This window comes from Engraulis encrasicolus, chromosome 16 (assembly GCF_034702125.1).
Source record: "Engraulis encrasicolus isolate BLACKSEA-1 chromosome 16, IST_EnEncr_1.0, whole genome shotgun sequence".
Lineage (NCBI taxonomy): Eukaryota > Metazoa > Chordata > Actinopteri > Clupeiformes > Engraulidae > Engraulis > Engraulis encrasicolus.
Genome location: NC_085872.1, coordinates 26,499,502 through 26,513,503, shown reverse-complemented (window position 1 = coordinate 26,513,503; position 14,002 = coordinate 26,499,502). Strand labels below are relative to the sequence as shown.

The 14,002-nt window shown below is 46.4% G+C and overlaps 1 protein-coding gene and 1 long non-coding RNA gene across 2 annotated transcripts in view; one reads left to right on the top strand and one right to left on the bottom strand.

The window, feature by feature from the left end:
* Positions 1 to 2,107, bottom strand: part of LOC134465489 (uncharacterized) — a 29,648-nt gene extending 27,541 nt beyond the window's left edge. The window contains exons 1-2 of the long non-coding RNA XR_010038161.1: positions 2,024 to 2,107; positions 1,725 to 1,811 (exon numbers count right to left, since the gene is read on the bottom strand). This is a non-coding gene — a long non-coding RNA (uncharacterized LOC134465489). The remainder of the gene's footprint in view (positions 1 to 1,724; positions 1,812 to 2,023) is intronic.
* An 87-nt stretch (positions 2,108 to 2,194) lies between these two features.
* emilin2a (elastin microfibril interfacer 2a) overlaps positions 2,195 to 14,002 on the top strand; it is a 20,968-nt gene continuing 9,160 nt past the window's right edge. The window contains exons 1-4 of the mRNA XM_063219163.1: positions 2,195 to 2,502; positions 3,046 to 3,171; positions 7,282 to 7,469; positions 7,787 to 9,733. Of these exons, the coding sequence (XP_063075233.1) occupies positions 2,354 to 2,502; positions 3,046 to 3,171; positions 7,282 to 7,469; positions 7,787 to 9,733 (2,410 nt within the window). The 5' untranslated portion in view covers positions 2,195 to 2,353. The remainder of the gene's footprint in view (positions 2,503 to 3,045; positions 3,172 to 7,281; positions 7,470 to 7,786; positions 9,734 to 14,002) is intronic.

Sequence of the window (14,002 nt, the reverse complement as noted above, 5' to 3'; positions counted from 1 at the left end):
TCAGCCAATAAGAACAGAGATGATATTAATAGCTTTGAAAGACATTCTGCTCTATGTTCATAAAAAACACTCATCACTTCACTGCAGGTGCAGCTCGATATGGATACGTAACACAACTCCCATCGCCAGTACACCTCATTTCTATCAATGACATATGAATTTAAATGTATTTTATAAGGGAGGAAACTGTGGGGTGTCTGTGATTGTGTGATTGAGTCTTGTGCAATGACTAAATGTTATAAGATATCACTGACCAATAATTCAAAAAGGACCAAAAAGGTTTAACAGGCTATTGGTAAACACACCCGATTAGGTTAAAAATGGTATTGTAAAGGCATGATATGGCAAAAAATGTAAGATACTGACACCAATAGGCTTTACAAGCTTTAACATGTTGATGTAGCCTACATGGGCTTGTCTCTTTATTGATCCTAAAATTAACGTCTTCCCTAATGGCCTATATTAGAGCCAAGGTTTTCTAAATGTCAGTACAAAAAAGGTTTTGAAAACATTGGATATCTGAGTTCAAAGAACGTCCAGGGAGAATATATCTAGAACTAAGGAGCAAGAAGCAGCCACACTGTCAGACAAAGCAGGTGGCAGCGCGCCAAACGGCAGTGACCCCCCCCCCCCCCCCACACACACACACACACAGACACACACACACACACACACACACACGCCAAAAAAAGAGAAAAGAAAATAATAAAAAATAAATTAAAATACCAACCCACTGCATGTGGCGTGTTTGAATGTAGTATATGCCTATTATACACACCACCTGTTCTATCAAATTTGCGTTTCATTAATTTTACGTTAGGCTATCGAAAAAGTATCCCGCTATGGATAATTTCAATTGGACACATTGACAGAGAATGGTGTGTCATTAACACAACGGACTAAAAAGACAACTGGAACAAACTGATCAGATGTATAGTTACAGATGAGTGATACGTACCGTTCCCCTCGTCTGCTTTAGACTAATCATTTTCACAAAACAATATGCGTGATAAACCCGCGTCATCAGAGGAACGGCGCGCCTCTGGCAGCGGGCCTATATTTTCATGAAGCTACACTGCCCTCTATCGGACTCATTGTGCACTGGAGAAGCGCAGGTGTGCATCTACCGCCGAGCTCTCGGGCAGCAGTGGACCAGGCGAGATGAACAGGCGTGAGATGTGTTCCTCATCCCAAAATATGCTATTAGAAGAGCATAGCCTATGTATTGCATTGCCACAAAGCACAAACCATTTGTCTATGAAAATCTATGAAAAGGCACCCCACTATTCTTGGTTGGAATTAGAGATAGGCGTTTTCAAGATCACGATAAAGATGTCTAACAGGGCACGCCTGTCCGTTATAGACTCCATGTGCACACTAGCAGACTATTGGCTATGACAGATCAATGTTCTAAAACCAAGAATAGATGTTCTTCTGGGTTTAGTTTTTTTTTCGTATGCCAGGTTTCTGTGTCCATGGGAAAACATGAGCTAACTGCACCCAATGTGTAAGAGGCCTAGCCTACTTCTTTCCAGAAAGTTAAGAGGGGTGACACCATACCCCAGCGTCCAGTCGCTCAAGGCAAACGCCATGCATTACCTCAGTAGGCTGCCTCACCAGTGATTTGTAGGGCTCATCGTGAACGGTTGCGTGACTTGGTGATTCTATTTAATAAAGCATTTCATAAAACACATCAGACCCCCCCTTCCGGGAACTTCACTCACCATCTTGGCTCAGCGTTGTCCACGGCGGAATCACAGGAAATTGCATGGATTCCCACTTATTCTCGGACATGTCATCCACTCCGCTACCTGGCAGACATATGAGGTCAATTTGTCACCAATCAATCAAGCTCATTCTCGCCATGTAGTTGTTCACACTGTAACACAATGATGCAGCCTGCTTTTCCCACTCTGCGCCAAGTGACCTTAGCTAAACTATTGCCATTCCGATACAGATACCCATATTCGGGAACCATAGTCTACGCTACAGATAATAGCCATTCTGGAGCCAATCAACTTACTTTATCAATAGCCACGATCAAGAACGGACTACAACCACTTTTATTGACAAGCGTAAAATAACCATGGAGAGTGTCCGATGTCATCGCATCAACGAACGTGACGCCCAAGATGTTTTAACTGTGGGCTATTACACCAATTGACTCTGAAGAAAGGGTGGGAGGGGAGCTGGGTAGTGGGTACACCCCTACACCAGAGTTTTCGAGCACCACTTAACTTCCTCGAAGTTTGTTAGGAGTTTCATACTGTTTTGGTGGGCGCAGCGTCCGCTCCAGTCTACTTTAATTTCATTAGTGTAATGCATTTTAACTAGCATTTACTTATATTTGTCAATGCTCACTATTGCAGCAACGATGAAACTGAACACACTTTGCGGAATACAGTGCCTATGTTTTATGGCAATTCTTACTCAAGGCAGTGCGTCTCCTAGTTTATTTCAGGGTACCGCTTACTCCGGACCGGTTCACAGGCACAGGAATAAGTAAGTAATGGATATACTGTTTTGTTTATTACGCATTTTCTCTATTGTTTATACTGACCACTAAACTTGTATGTGCGTGTTGTAGTGTGATCTGGGTAGTTCTAGATAGTTGATCCAACTGTTGGTGGTGGACCCCCTTATCCGCCATTGGATTGAACAAACAAGAGGTCAGATAGCCTAGAGTCCTCCGTGATAAACCCGTGTGAAGAAGAAACACTGTGTTTGCTTTGGTTAAATGGCAGCGTCAAGAAGCCACACTCCATTTGCCTAACTGATTAGGCATGCAGTCCTGAATTAAAGGACACTCAGTTTACCCATCACGTGTTCCCCAGAAGACCTGATAGCATCAAGGGAATGTTGGAATGTGGCATTTGCTGGACTCTCAGGACTGTCCTCTAGATTCAGAGACACATTAACTAAAGCCACCCCCTTATACTATCAAATTTGATAAAATGGCAGACCACCTCACCAAAAGTATCTATAACTTTGCTTGCAGTACTCATTTTGCTTTTTTAACATGCATGATCTCGACCTATTCCACAGGAACTGGTGTGCGTTTATTGTACAAAAGAATGTTAGCTGTGCGGTCCAGGGAGGCGTTGGGAGCTTCGTGGAGCCTGGGGTGGCGCCGTGTCCACCGCATCAACCGGACTGTGACCAACAAGTGATGTAAGTACCCTAAGGGACCCGAGGGCGGAGGACCCAAAACTTGCTTCCAAACACTGCAAGTAGCCTAACCTACAGCCTTATTAGAGCGACTGCACAGTTTACAGAAGTTTCAAACGTTTTCTCTATGGCATTTATTCATCAGATGAAAATAATACTGTTATAGCAGCAGTATTAACACACACTAGCCATGTCTCAATTATGAAATGTAATCATTGTATTTAGTAAAACAGCTGTGAAATAGGCAATAAAAGACATCCAATTTGGGTTTCACATTTATAGTCAATGTCATAAATAATGTTAATGACTTAAATCATAGCACCTCCCTCTGCAACTGGCTGCTGGACTTCCTGATGCAGAGACCACAAGCAGTACGGGTAGGGAATAACACCTCAAGCACCCTGACCCTGAGCACGGGGGCTCCGCAAGGTTGTGTTCTCAGCCCCCTGCTGTTCACGCTGCTGACACATGACTGCACAACGACCCACAGCACTAACCATCTAGTGAAGTTTGCGGATGATACAACACTGGTGGGCCTCATCACTAAGGGCGATGAGACCCACTACAGAGAAGAAGTAGACCTGCTGGCCAGATGGTGCAAAGACAACAACCTCCTGCTGAATGTCAACAAGACCAAGGAGATTGTTGTCAACTTTCAGAGGGTCCAAAAACAACTGCCACCACTGACCATCGACGGTGATGCTGTGGAGAGAGTGAGCAGCACCAAGTTCCTTGGAGTGCACATCAGCGACGACCTCTCTTGGACCACCAACACTACATCACTGGCGAAGAAGGCCCATCAGCGTCTCTACTTCTTGCGCAAACTAAAGAAGGCAAGTGCTACACCCTCCATCATGACAACATTCTACAGAGGAACCATAGAGAGCGTCGTGTCCAGCTGCATCACAGTGTGGGGAGGAAGCTGCACGGAGAAAAACAGGAAGACACTCCAGCGTGTTGTGAACACAGCGAAGAAGATCATTGGAGTACCACTCCCCTCCCTGCAGGACATTTACACCGCACGCCTCACCCGAAAAGCACTGATGATCATCAAAGACACAAGCCACCCTGCACACAAACTGTTCAGCCTCCTGCCCTCTGGAAAGAGGTACAGGCGCCTCCGTTCCCGTACCACCAGGCTTGCAAGCAGCACGATGCATCAAGCAATCAAGATACTGAACACTCAACCCACTCTCCCTTCACTGTCAGCCTCTAGCCAGCCAGGCCACTGACAACGCTCCCCCCCCTCATCCCCACCACCATATCTGCGACTGAACATTCCACCTGCACTACTACATCTGTGACTGAACTTTCAACCTGCACTAACTCAAAACATACACATGCACACACACACACACACACACACACACACACACACACACACACACACACACACACACACACACACACACACACACACACACACAAGCACACAAGCACACTGCACTTTCTGCACTAAACCCAAACATACACACACTGACACACAACTCATACTCACACACACACACATACACACACACACACACACACACACACACACACATACACAGGTACACACACACAGACGCACACCGCACTTTCTACCTGCACTAAACACACACACACACACACACACACACACACACACACACACACACACACACACGCACACACGCACACAAAACACATACAAACACACACACACACATACTGCTGCTGGTGTATTTAATAAAAACCTTTTTTTTTTCTTTTTTTTTTTTTTTTTTTTTTAATTATTTATTTCTTCAAATGCTACTATTACTATGTCAGAACGCTATAAAGGACTTTTAGAAAAAAGAACAACAAAATACCTCCTCTTAATGTATGTTCTCTACAAGTCTTCTGTTGTCCAGTCTTGCACTTTAAATGTCTGTATGAGCAATGTCTACGTCCATACTGTCTATGTCCATGTATGAGTACTGTCTATGTCTATACTGTCTATGTCCTTACCTAGATTAGTCTATGTCTGCATGGGAGAGCAAGAAACGCAATTTCAAATTCTTTGTATGACCAGTGCATGTAAAGAAATTGACAATAAACTTGACTTGACTTGACTTGACTTGACTTAAATCATAGCAGCTGACATGCTAGTTGGAAGAGTGAAATCAGAAATCAGTTTCCTCTGCCTTTCAGAGAGGTCCAAAACAAGAGAGGAAACAATATTGAGCAATTACAGGATGGGGCAATTCACAGTTGTGATTTATTTAGTGTTAATGATAGACACAGTGGGAGCGCTCACCCAGGGAGGAATGTCCGTGAATCATCCGCAAGACCCATCCTAACTTTTATAATGCAACATAAACGTTACTGCCTCAGATTTACAGTCTTCCCAGACTTGAGCGAGAGAGTGATTTTGCTTCCTTTCCTCCAGCCTCTTAGTTTGGGTTTCATTCTCTTTCTCCAAAAAAACAATGTCTGCCCCCCAGTTTTGGAATGGCACCGAATAGGATGAGAAGCCATATGAAAAACTGTATTTCAGGCCCTTATTTTGTTTCCAGGGTTTTTTGAATCTGGATTCACAGCACTATCTAGCCCATCACTGCTGTAATATTATTGCCTAGTTTTCATTCTGCAGTATTTTTTCAGTTGCAAAGGGGTCATGAAGGTGTCTTGGTTTAAGTAAAGATGACTCCAATTTTCCAGCACTTTGTGCATGAATGCCTTTTCTCTCTGTGTATCACATGATCTTAGTGCCGCTGTGACACTAAAGGAGGAGACATCATTCCGTTCCACAACAATGTTTCTGGCAGTCAAAGTGTTGGTGGAAAATCTGAGGCGTTGCATAGGAAAGGATCAAGAATGCTGTGCTGTCCTGAGACAAACTCAGACTCTTGGTGTTATGTAGTAGTCATTAACAAATGTTTGTTGTTGTCCAACAGGGATTACGCAGGGGACAATTGGTAGCTGTTTTGGAGTTTAATTGAGCCCACAGATGACAGATAAGGTCTGCCAGTAAGACCGTGGTGCTGTGTACTGTATTGCTCTCGGGACTGGGCAGGCCTGCCACTATTTTGAGTGAGAAAACGTGTTTTTGGATTTGATATAGTGCTCTACATGACGATACAGTGTCCCTGCTGTCTACTTTAAAGGGCTCAGTTGGTATTTTGTTTACAAGCTGAGACAATGCAGTAATGCGTAACAATTGTGTCAGCAGCACAGCTACTGTCAATCTTCATCAGCATGCCACAATGGCATGTTCTGTGTCTGCTGTGTAGTCCATAATAACTTTTTGATTAAATATTCAACATGCGGAAGTCTTAAGCAATTCATGCAGCATAATCGGATCCCTAGCAAATATGAGTTGGAAATGTTTACTATGTAAATCTATAATGAGTGTGTTTCACAGCCAATGCATAGCAAATGATGACACAGATGCCAGTCAGCCCAGGGATTGTGAGTCTACTGCTCAGAAGAGGGAAAAAAAACAGCATCATCATACTGTGTATCAGAATGCTGTAGTGTTCTATCACAGTTAATGCTTATATTTAGTTGAAATTCCACATTTAAGTTTTTACATTAAGCCTGTGACAAATGAGTTAAGTACTCAATTCATCTGTTGCTACTGGAGAGGGGAGAAAATGATTGTAGGAGCCTCATTTGCGGTACTTCTCATCAGCCAGTACTGTCTTTGAAGGAGGAAACAGGTAGCCCCCATGCACGCTTGACTCCACATACGTAAGTAAAATGAATGACAGTCAGAGGTCAACATCATAAAATTGATTCAATTACAGCCGTAATCAGCTGTAATCCATGCATCCATGCAACCCTCGCAGAGCACAATGCACCATGGTTTGAACAGGGAGCCACTGTTCACCAATCCAATTACCCAACTCCCCATAGCATCAGCATGTGATATTGCCATTCACAAACCAGTCTGCTCAGCAAATAGAGGAGCGAGAAGGACAGTGATGATGAATACCGCAGCCAGAAACCATATTAGATCAATTCCCCATATTTACTCAGAGTTGTATCAATATTAAATGTAACACTGTGGATATTCTTTCTTCTTATCAATACGCCCTCGTCGGCTGTAAGTAATGCAATTCTGTGTTTGCCATTTCATCACGTGAGCTGTCCCTTCTTTTTCTCTCCCAGGTACCAAACCCGGTTCCGACCCACATACAGGATTTCGTACAAGACGGTGACGGAGCTGGAGTGGAGATGCTGCCCGGGCTACCAGGGTCCAGACTGCAGAGAGGTCAAAGGCTCCCCAAACAGACAGCGTCCCGTCGAGCCACAGGCCGATCCCCAGGCCCAGCCGGACATCAGCAGATACCATCAAAGTAAGCCACGTCCCACTCACAAGACAAAGTCAAGTTTTACACATATGTGTTACGACAGCTGCTATAAGTTTGTCGTCACCAGAATGGCACTGACCAAGTGATAATATATTACTAAAGACTCTGGGTAATGTCATAGTAGTGAAGTACTATGGTAGTGTATGAGGCTACGGCTGGCTGGTACTAAACAAATGCTCATCAAGCTTTGTATTTAAGTAGTTGAAACAAACTGGGAATCAGTAACCCAGTACCATTCATGTCATGTACCATCAACAACATCAACAACACTTTATTCAAATCCATGCCTCTCCCACTACCAGGGCGCGGGGACCTGCCCTACCTTGACACCCGGCGACACTCGGGCGTGGACAAGGCCCGGCTGCTGGAGGGCGAGGTCCAGAAGCTCTCGCAGGCCGTGCAGGACCTGCAGGCGGCCATGGCCGGCATGAGCGAGAACCTGCGCACCAACCTGCAGGAGGACACCAGCAAGATGCTCGTGACGCTGCTCAACAACATGCGGCCGCCCGACAGCGCCCGCTCCGGCGGCACGGAGGAGAGCAGCCCGCCGGGCATGCTGGACGGACACCTGGCCGTGAGGGGTCACGCGGAGGAGGACCAGAGGGGGATGGAGGAGGTGATGGCGAGGTTGGACGGCGTGACGGACGCGCTGAAGACCAAGGACGAGGCACTGGAGGAGCTGCGCGGGACCGTGTCCGGACAGGCCGAGCAGATTCGCATGCTCATGGACTCCTCACAGGGTCCGGCGGTGATCAGCGGGGCGTCCCCTGACCTGGACGTGCTGCAGTCCTACATCGACCAGAAGTTCGACAAGCTCAAGAAGGAGCTGACGGACGACATCGAGGACCAGGTGACAGGGCTGAAGAAGACGTGCAACGACAGGATGACGACGGTGGAGAGCACCTGCCACGCCGAGCACCAGAACATCTACGCCACCGTCATGGAGGCGATGGACGCCAAGCACGACGACCTGAAGAAGGAGCTCAGCGGGCTGCGGCTGGACATCGGCGTGGCGGCAGACGGCCCCATCCTCTTCAACCGTGATGCGTTGCCTCTCATGAGACCAGGCGGCGATGACGACGACGACAACGACCTGCGTCGGGAGATCCAGCGCGTGGCGGAGGCCCACCGTGTCCTCAACGCACGCATGGACAACGAGCTGGAGCACCTGTCCATGCTTCAGCTGGAGGACGTGTTCGGCCCGCGCGTCGAGGAGCTCGAGGATCGCATGAACGTCACGGAGAGGAACAGCGAGCTGCACGCAATGTACGTTGAGGAGAAGCTGAACAAGAGCTTCACGGAGGAGCTGGAGGCCCTCCGACAGCTGGTGGAGGACCGGCTCAGCGGCATGGAGGACCAGTTCAGCACCATGCTGGTAGAGCTGAGCAACAAGTCCTTTGCCAGCGCGGTGACTAGTGGCTCTGCGAACGCCTTGCAGACCGAGCTCAACAACAACAAGCAACTCATCCAGACGCTGGACGACAAGATCAACGCCATGGGGGAGATATGCCAGTCGAAGGACTGCAAGCCCAACTTGGGAGGTCTTGACGGAATACTGAGGGATGTGCGACGCAACAAGAACGACATCGAGGTGCTGGGCACTGACGTCTCGCAAAACGCGGACAAGATCAAGCAAATCGAGGTGGCCATGGACAGGCTGACGGTGCAGAACAAGTTCCTGACTAAGAACGCGCAGGATCTTCAACACGCAGGCAACACCTCTGCCGACAGCATCAACCATCTGACAGCGTCTGTGGCAGAGTTGAAGGACTCAATGCACAAACTCTCCCAAGACTGCTGTAGGCAGCGGGGTCCTGACCAGACCCTTTCACAGGGCCCCAGTCCCGTCCTCCCCCTGGACCCTGAAGACGACTTGAAGGGAGACCAGCTCGAGGAGCTGAAGAGCAGGTTTCTGAGACTGAATGCCCGTGTGGTAGCAGAGCTGATTCGCTGCAATGACAGCAACGCCCGTGTGAATGAAGCAGTGGGTGCCCTCGACGGCAGAGTGTCCAAACTGGAGAATATCTGTGTGGAAGGAGATGCAACCACGAGCCCTGGAAGTGCTGCTGGTGGCAGGGACGGTCCGCAGAGGCCCACGCTGACCGTGCTTGATCCCATCCGGCACCTGAACAACACTGTGAAAGCCCACTCAGTGGACATCCGAAACCTGCAGAGCTCTCTGTACAACGTCCAGACTCAGCTTTCAAGCCTTGTGAAGCACATTCTCAAAGATCCTGTCAAAGATCAAGGTCAGTGAAGATGGAAATGTCTCATAAAAGTCACATTGTAGCAACTTTTTAGCACGTAGCAGAATTCTCATGATTTATGCATCATATAGAACATACTGTACGTCCATCAAAATGTATGTGCTATTGTCAGAAAGAAAGCTGGTATAAGTTAGGTAACACTTTATTTTAGGGACACATCTATTAGCACTGATACATACAATATTAATGCCTCTGTAAGTAACTTGTAAGGCATGTACTAAGCAAAATAAGACAGTTGTTAAGCATGTATTCACAAATGTCTTATTCATGCCCAATTAGGGATTTATTACTATTATAACCTTGGTAAGGACCAGTAAGCCTATATTTCTATTTATTAGTAAGTAGTAAGTGGCAGAATACAATGTGTATAAGCTCCCGACACACTGTGTGAACAAACCCTGAACAGTGTGAAAACAGATGCAGAATAAGGGTCCCTATTCTAAAGTGATGCATTGGTCAGCCCAGATGGCTCAGGGCCTCTGCACTACCAAAGTCCTAGGGCCCCCACACCACCCAGGCCTAAACTACCTAGCCCCCCTGATCTACAAAGTGTAAGGGTATATCAAATAATTAATATTAACCCAACCGAGTCATCTAGTTTTCTCTTGTTCATATCATTGAGAGGGAGGTAACAAGAGCCTATATATAGCAAGGATTGAACGTACACTTGTCAATGGCGGTGGGTTGGTGAGATGTAATTTTTTTTTATGTACCACTGAGTTTTAATTGTAAAAAAACCCAAAATAAATGCAGAACATTAGAATAATAGTTTTGAAGCAAAACTAAACTACTCTTTTGTGAAAATTAAGTGAATGTTTGAGAACATTAGCTTCAAGAAGTGCAGTGCATGATGGGTACGCAATCTAGGCCAACAGACAACCTACCCAGCTCTGAGCCTACGTCCTTAGCTCCTCCCCTCACTTGTGAAATTTAGTTGCTATCCAAACAATTTGCCATGTACGTAACAACAGAAATATTATCATTGCTGCATTGGCCATGCATTGCATTTCTGACTAAGGGCGTACCCATCATGCACTGCACTTCTTGTAGCTAAGTTTCTCAAACATTAACTTATTTATCAGAAAGGAATAGCTTAGTTTCGCTTCCAAACTATTACTCATCGTTATATTCTGCATTTATTGCAGGGTTTTTACAATGAAAACTAATTGGTGTATGAAAAAATGACATCTCACCACCCACCGTCATTGATAACTTTACGTCCAATCCTTGCTATATAATGCTTCCAATTACTCACTAATATAATGAGTAGAATAAGTGAGATCTTCATACCTACTGAGACTAATGTAGAATCTGAAATGTTCTTACACTTTGCTTCCCGGGGGGGGACGTAGAGTGGGGGCCCTAGGTAGTGCGGGGGCCCTAAGCCATCTGGGCTGAGCAATGCATCACTTTAGAATAGGGACCCTTATTCCACATCTGTTTTCACACTGTTCAGGGTTTGTTCACACAGTGTACCAGGAGCTTATACACATTGTATTCTGGCCCTTACTGCTTACACATAAATAGAAATCTAGGTCTACTAGGTCCTTACTAAGGTTATATTGGTAATAAATCCCTTATTGTGCATGAACAAGACATTTGTGAATACATGCTTAACAACTGTCTTATTTTGCTTAGTACATGCCTTACAAGTTACTTACACATGCATTAATATGTTATGTATTAGTGCTAATAGATGTGTCCCTAAAATAAAGTGTTACCATAAGTTATACTGATATATGAGATACACAATGACATTTTGCTCCTACTCTGGGCAAAAGTAGTAGTTTCTACCAACTTTTTCTGACATCAATTGATGTAAGTCCAACATATTGAACACATGTCGACCACCCTAATGCACTATATCATGACTTTGGCATCGCCTGTTCAAAAGACACGTAGCGGTCAAACCCTACACATGCAGGTCATCTGGACGAGAGACCGGAGATCATGCAACAGTGTGGTACGGTATGAGCATGTGTTGCACTGGCAGGGTCAGTGGAAGGGTGGGGTGCAGGGGCGTAAAGTGTACCCCCGCAGCCCCCGCGAGGCAGGGGGGCCCTTACTAGGTGGGGGGCCCACATGGCCCTTTGACTTGAAGAAACGGGCCCCCTCCACATGATATTAGGCCCTCTTTTTTTAATTTCGGGGCCCATTCTTGGTAGCTTGCAGGGGGGACTGAAGTACTTGCGTTACGCCAGTGGTGGGGTGGGGTGGGATGGGGTGAGGGGGGAATGAGAGGAGCTCAGTGTGTGCGTGTCAGGACAGGCAATGAATCATGAGGTCACGCCAAGCCAACCTCCATCCAGGTAGGATGCAGCTTTCCATTATGGCCGTGGGGATTCTGAGAAGCCTGGTCCCCCGAGGTCGAGAAGACTTCATCTGCAGTCTTGTGCATGGCAGGCTGGTTGTATTGGGCAGATATACCGTACACATCTGTGTGCAGACCTCTGTAGGGAGGAGAGAACAGAACTGTTGACGAGTGGACATCCCTTGGTTATTATTATAGATCTCACTAAAGTTTTAATACACAGCACAGTGCAGAAGTATGTGTTTGAATAATTTATGAATAGACAGTGGCGGCGGTGCATTTTAGAATTTGCTCAAAGTGAATGTGTATGTGGACTCCAATGAATAGGGTTTTTTTTTTGCAGCTGTGTAAATGGGAGCTCTGCTCCAGACACAAGCTTTCAGTCCAACGTTTCTTTGGTGCATTAGACAACCCCAGTGGATCTGAAGAGAGAGAGAGAGGCGGGGGGTTGGAGAGGGAAAAAGAGACAAAGCAAGGGAGAGAGAGAGAGAGAGAGAGAGAGAGAGAGAAATGGAGAAAGAGAGAGAGAGAGAGAGAGAGAGAGAGAGAGAGAGAAATGGAGAAAGGCAGAGAGAGAGGGCTGGGATATTATCTCACATCTGATGGAGAGCCATCCATCCACCCACGCTGACCTTTTCGGTCTCGCCACGAATGAAGAGATCCAATTCCCCAGTAACCCCCAAGAGGTTTATGAGCGTATATGAATTGTGGGTGTATGCCTGGACGTACGTACGTACATACGTACGTACATAGGTAGTGTACGTACTGTGGTATGTCTACGAACAGCCCTCGTGTGCTTTTGAGGTTGCCATGCTCTACTTTCCCCTCAGTGTTCATAACACTGGCCCTGGAGATAGGGAGCAGTTTACAGAGCAGGGCCCCGTTCGGGTCTGGTCCTCATTATGGTCCTGAGTCACCGCTGGGGCTCGGGGAGGTTCTAGCGCTGCGCTCTAGCACGCCGAGAGAGAGAGGCTCGGGCGGGCCCCACACCCATCAGCAGATGTTCGACCTGTGACCGTAATCTGTGATGTCACACAAGCTCGCAGATTTCCTTGGGAGCCTCCCCACTTCTCACGGTGATGTCATCCCGCCTGCTGAAGGAAGGGGGTGCGAGGAGGGGAGGGGCATCTATAGGCTTCTCGTCTGCTGAGTTCTATTGTACGCAGGTCTCGGTAGCCTTTCACTGTACAAGGGGAACAGGGGGTGGGTAACGGGGTAGTAACATTTTGTTAAGCTCTAAAAGTCAAGGCTAAGGTTTTTTTAAAGACTGGAAACATCCATTTGACAACATAATAGTGTTGAAATTAGTGTGCTCTAGTGTTTCAATTAGCTTTTAGTATCAATTGGGTGGGGTGGGGGGGTAACAGGGTAGTAACATTTTGTTAAGCTCTAAAAGGCAAGGCTAAGTTTTTCAAAAGACTGGAAACATCCATTTGACAACATGATAGCATTGAAATAAGTGTGCTCTAGTGTTTTACTTAGCTTTTAGTATCAATTTCCTACAGCACATTTTTCCTTTTGTCAGTACCATCAACACTATGTCAACACAATGTATCTTATTACTAATGGGAGCCTTGTTTGTATTAACCCCACTTTTTCAAAGTCATCTGTTTATCCATATGCCGGACAACATTTATACACTAACCAGTAAACAGTTTTCCATCACTGTCGCCATGGGTGTGGTGAGAACACTGTCAAAGAAGCAATGGAGTCTGTGTCCGGGCCGAGTTTATCTTTGCTGTGAAATGGGGGCCTCGGAACAGACAGGGTGTTGCAACAGCACAACAGAGAGAGCCCAAACCCTTGAATAGTTCTGCTATTGGCTCATTCCTTTTGGCTGATGAGTGTGGTCCAGATGAATTTCACAATGCTGGAAGCAATACAGAGACAGAGAGAGAGAGAGAGAGAGAGAGAGGGACAGAGAGAGAGCGCTGTGTTCT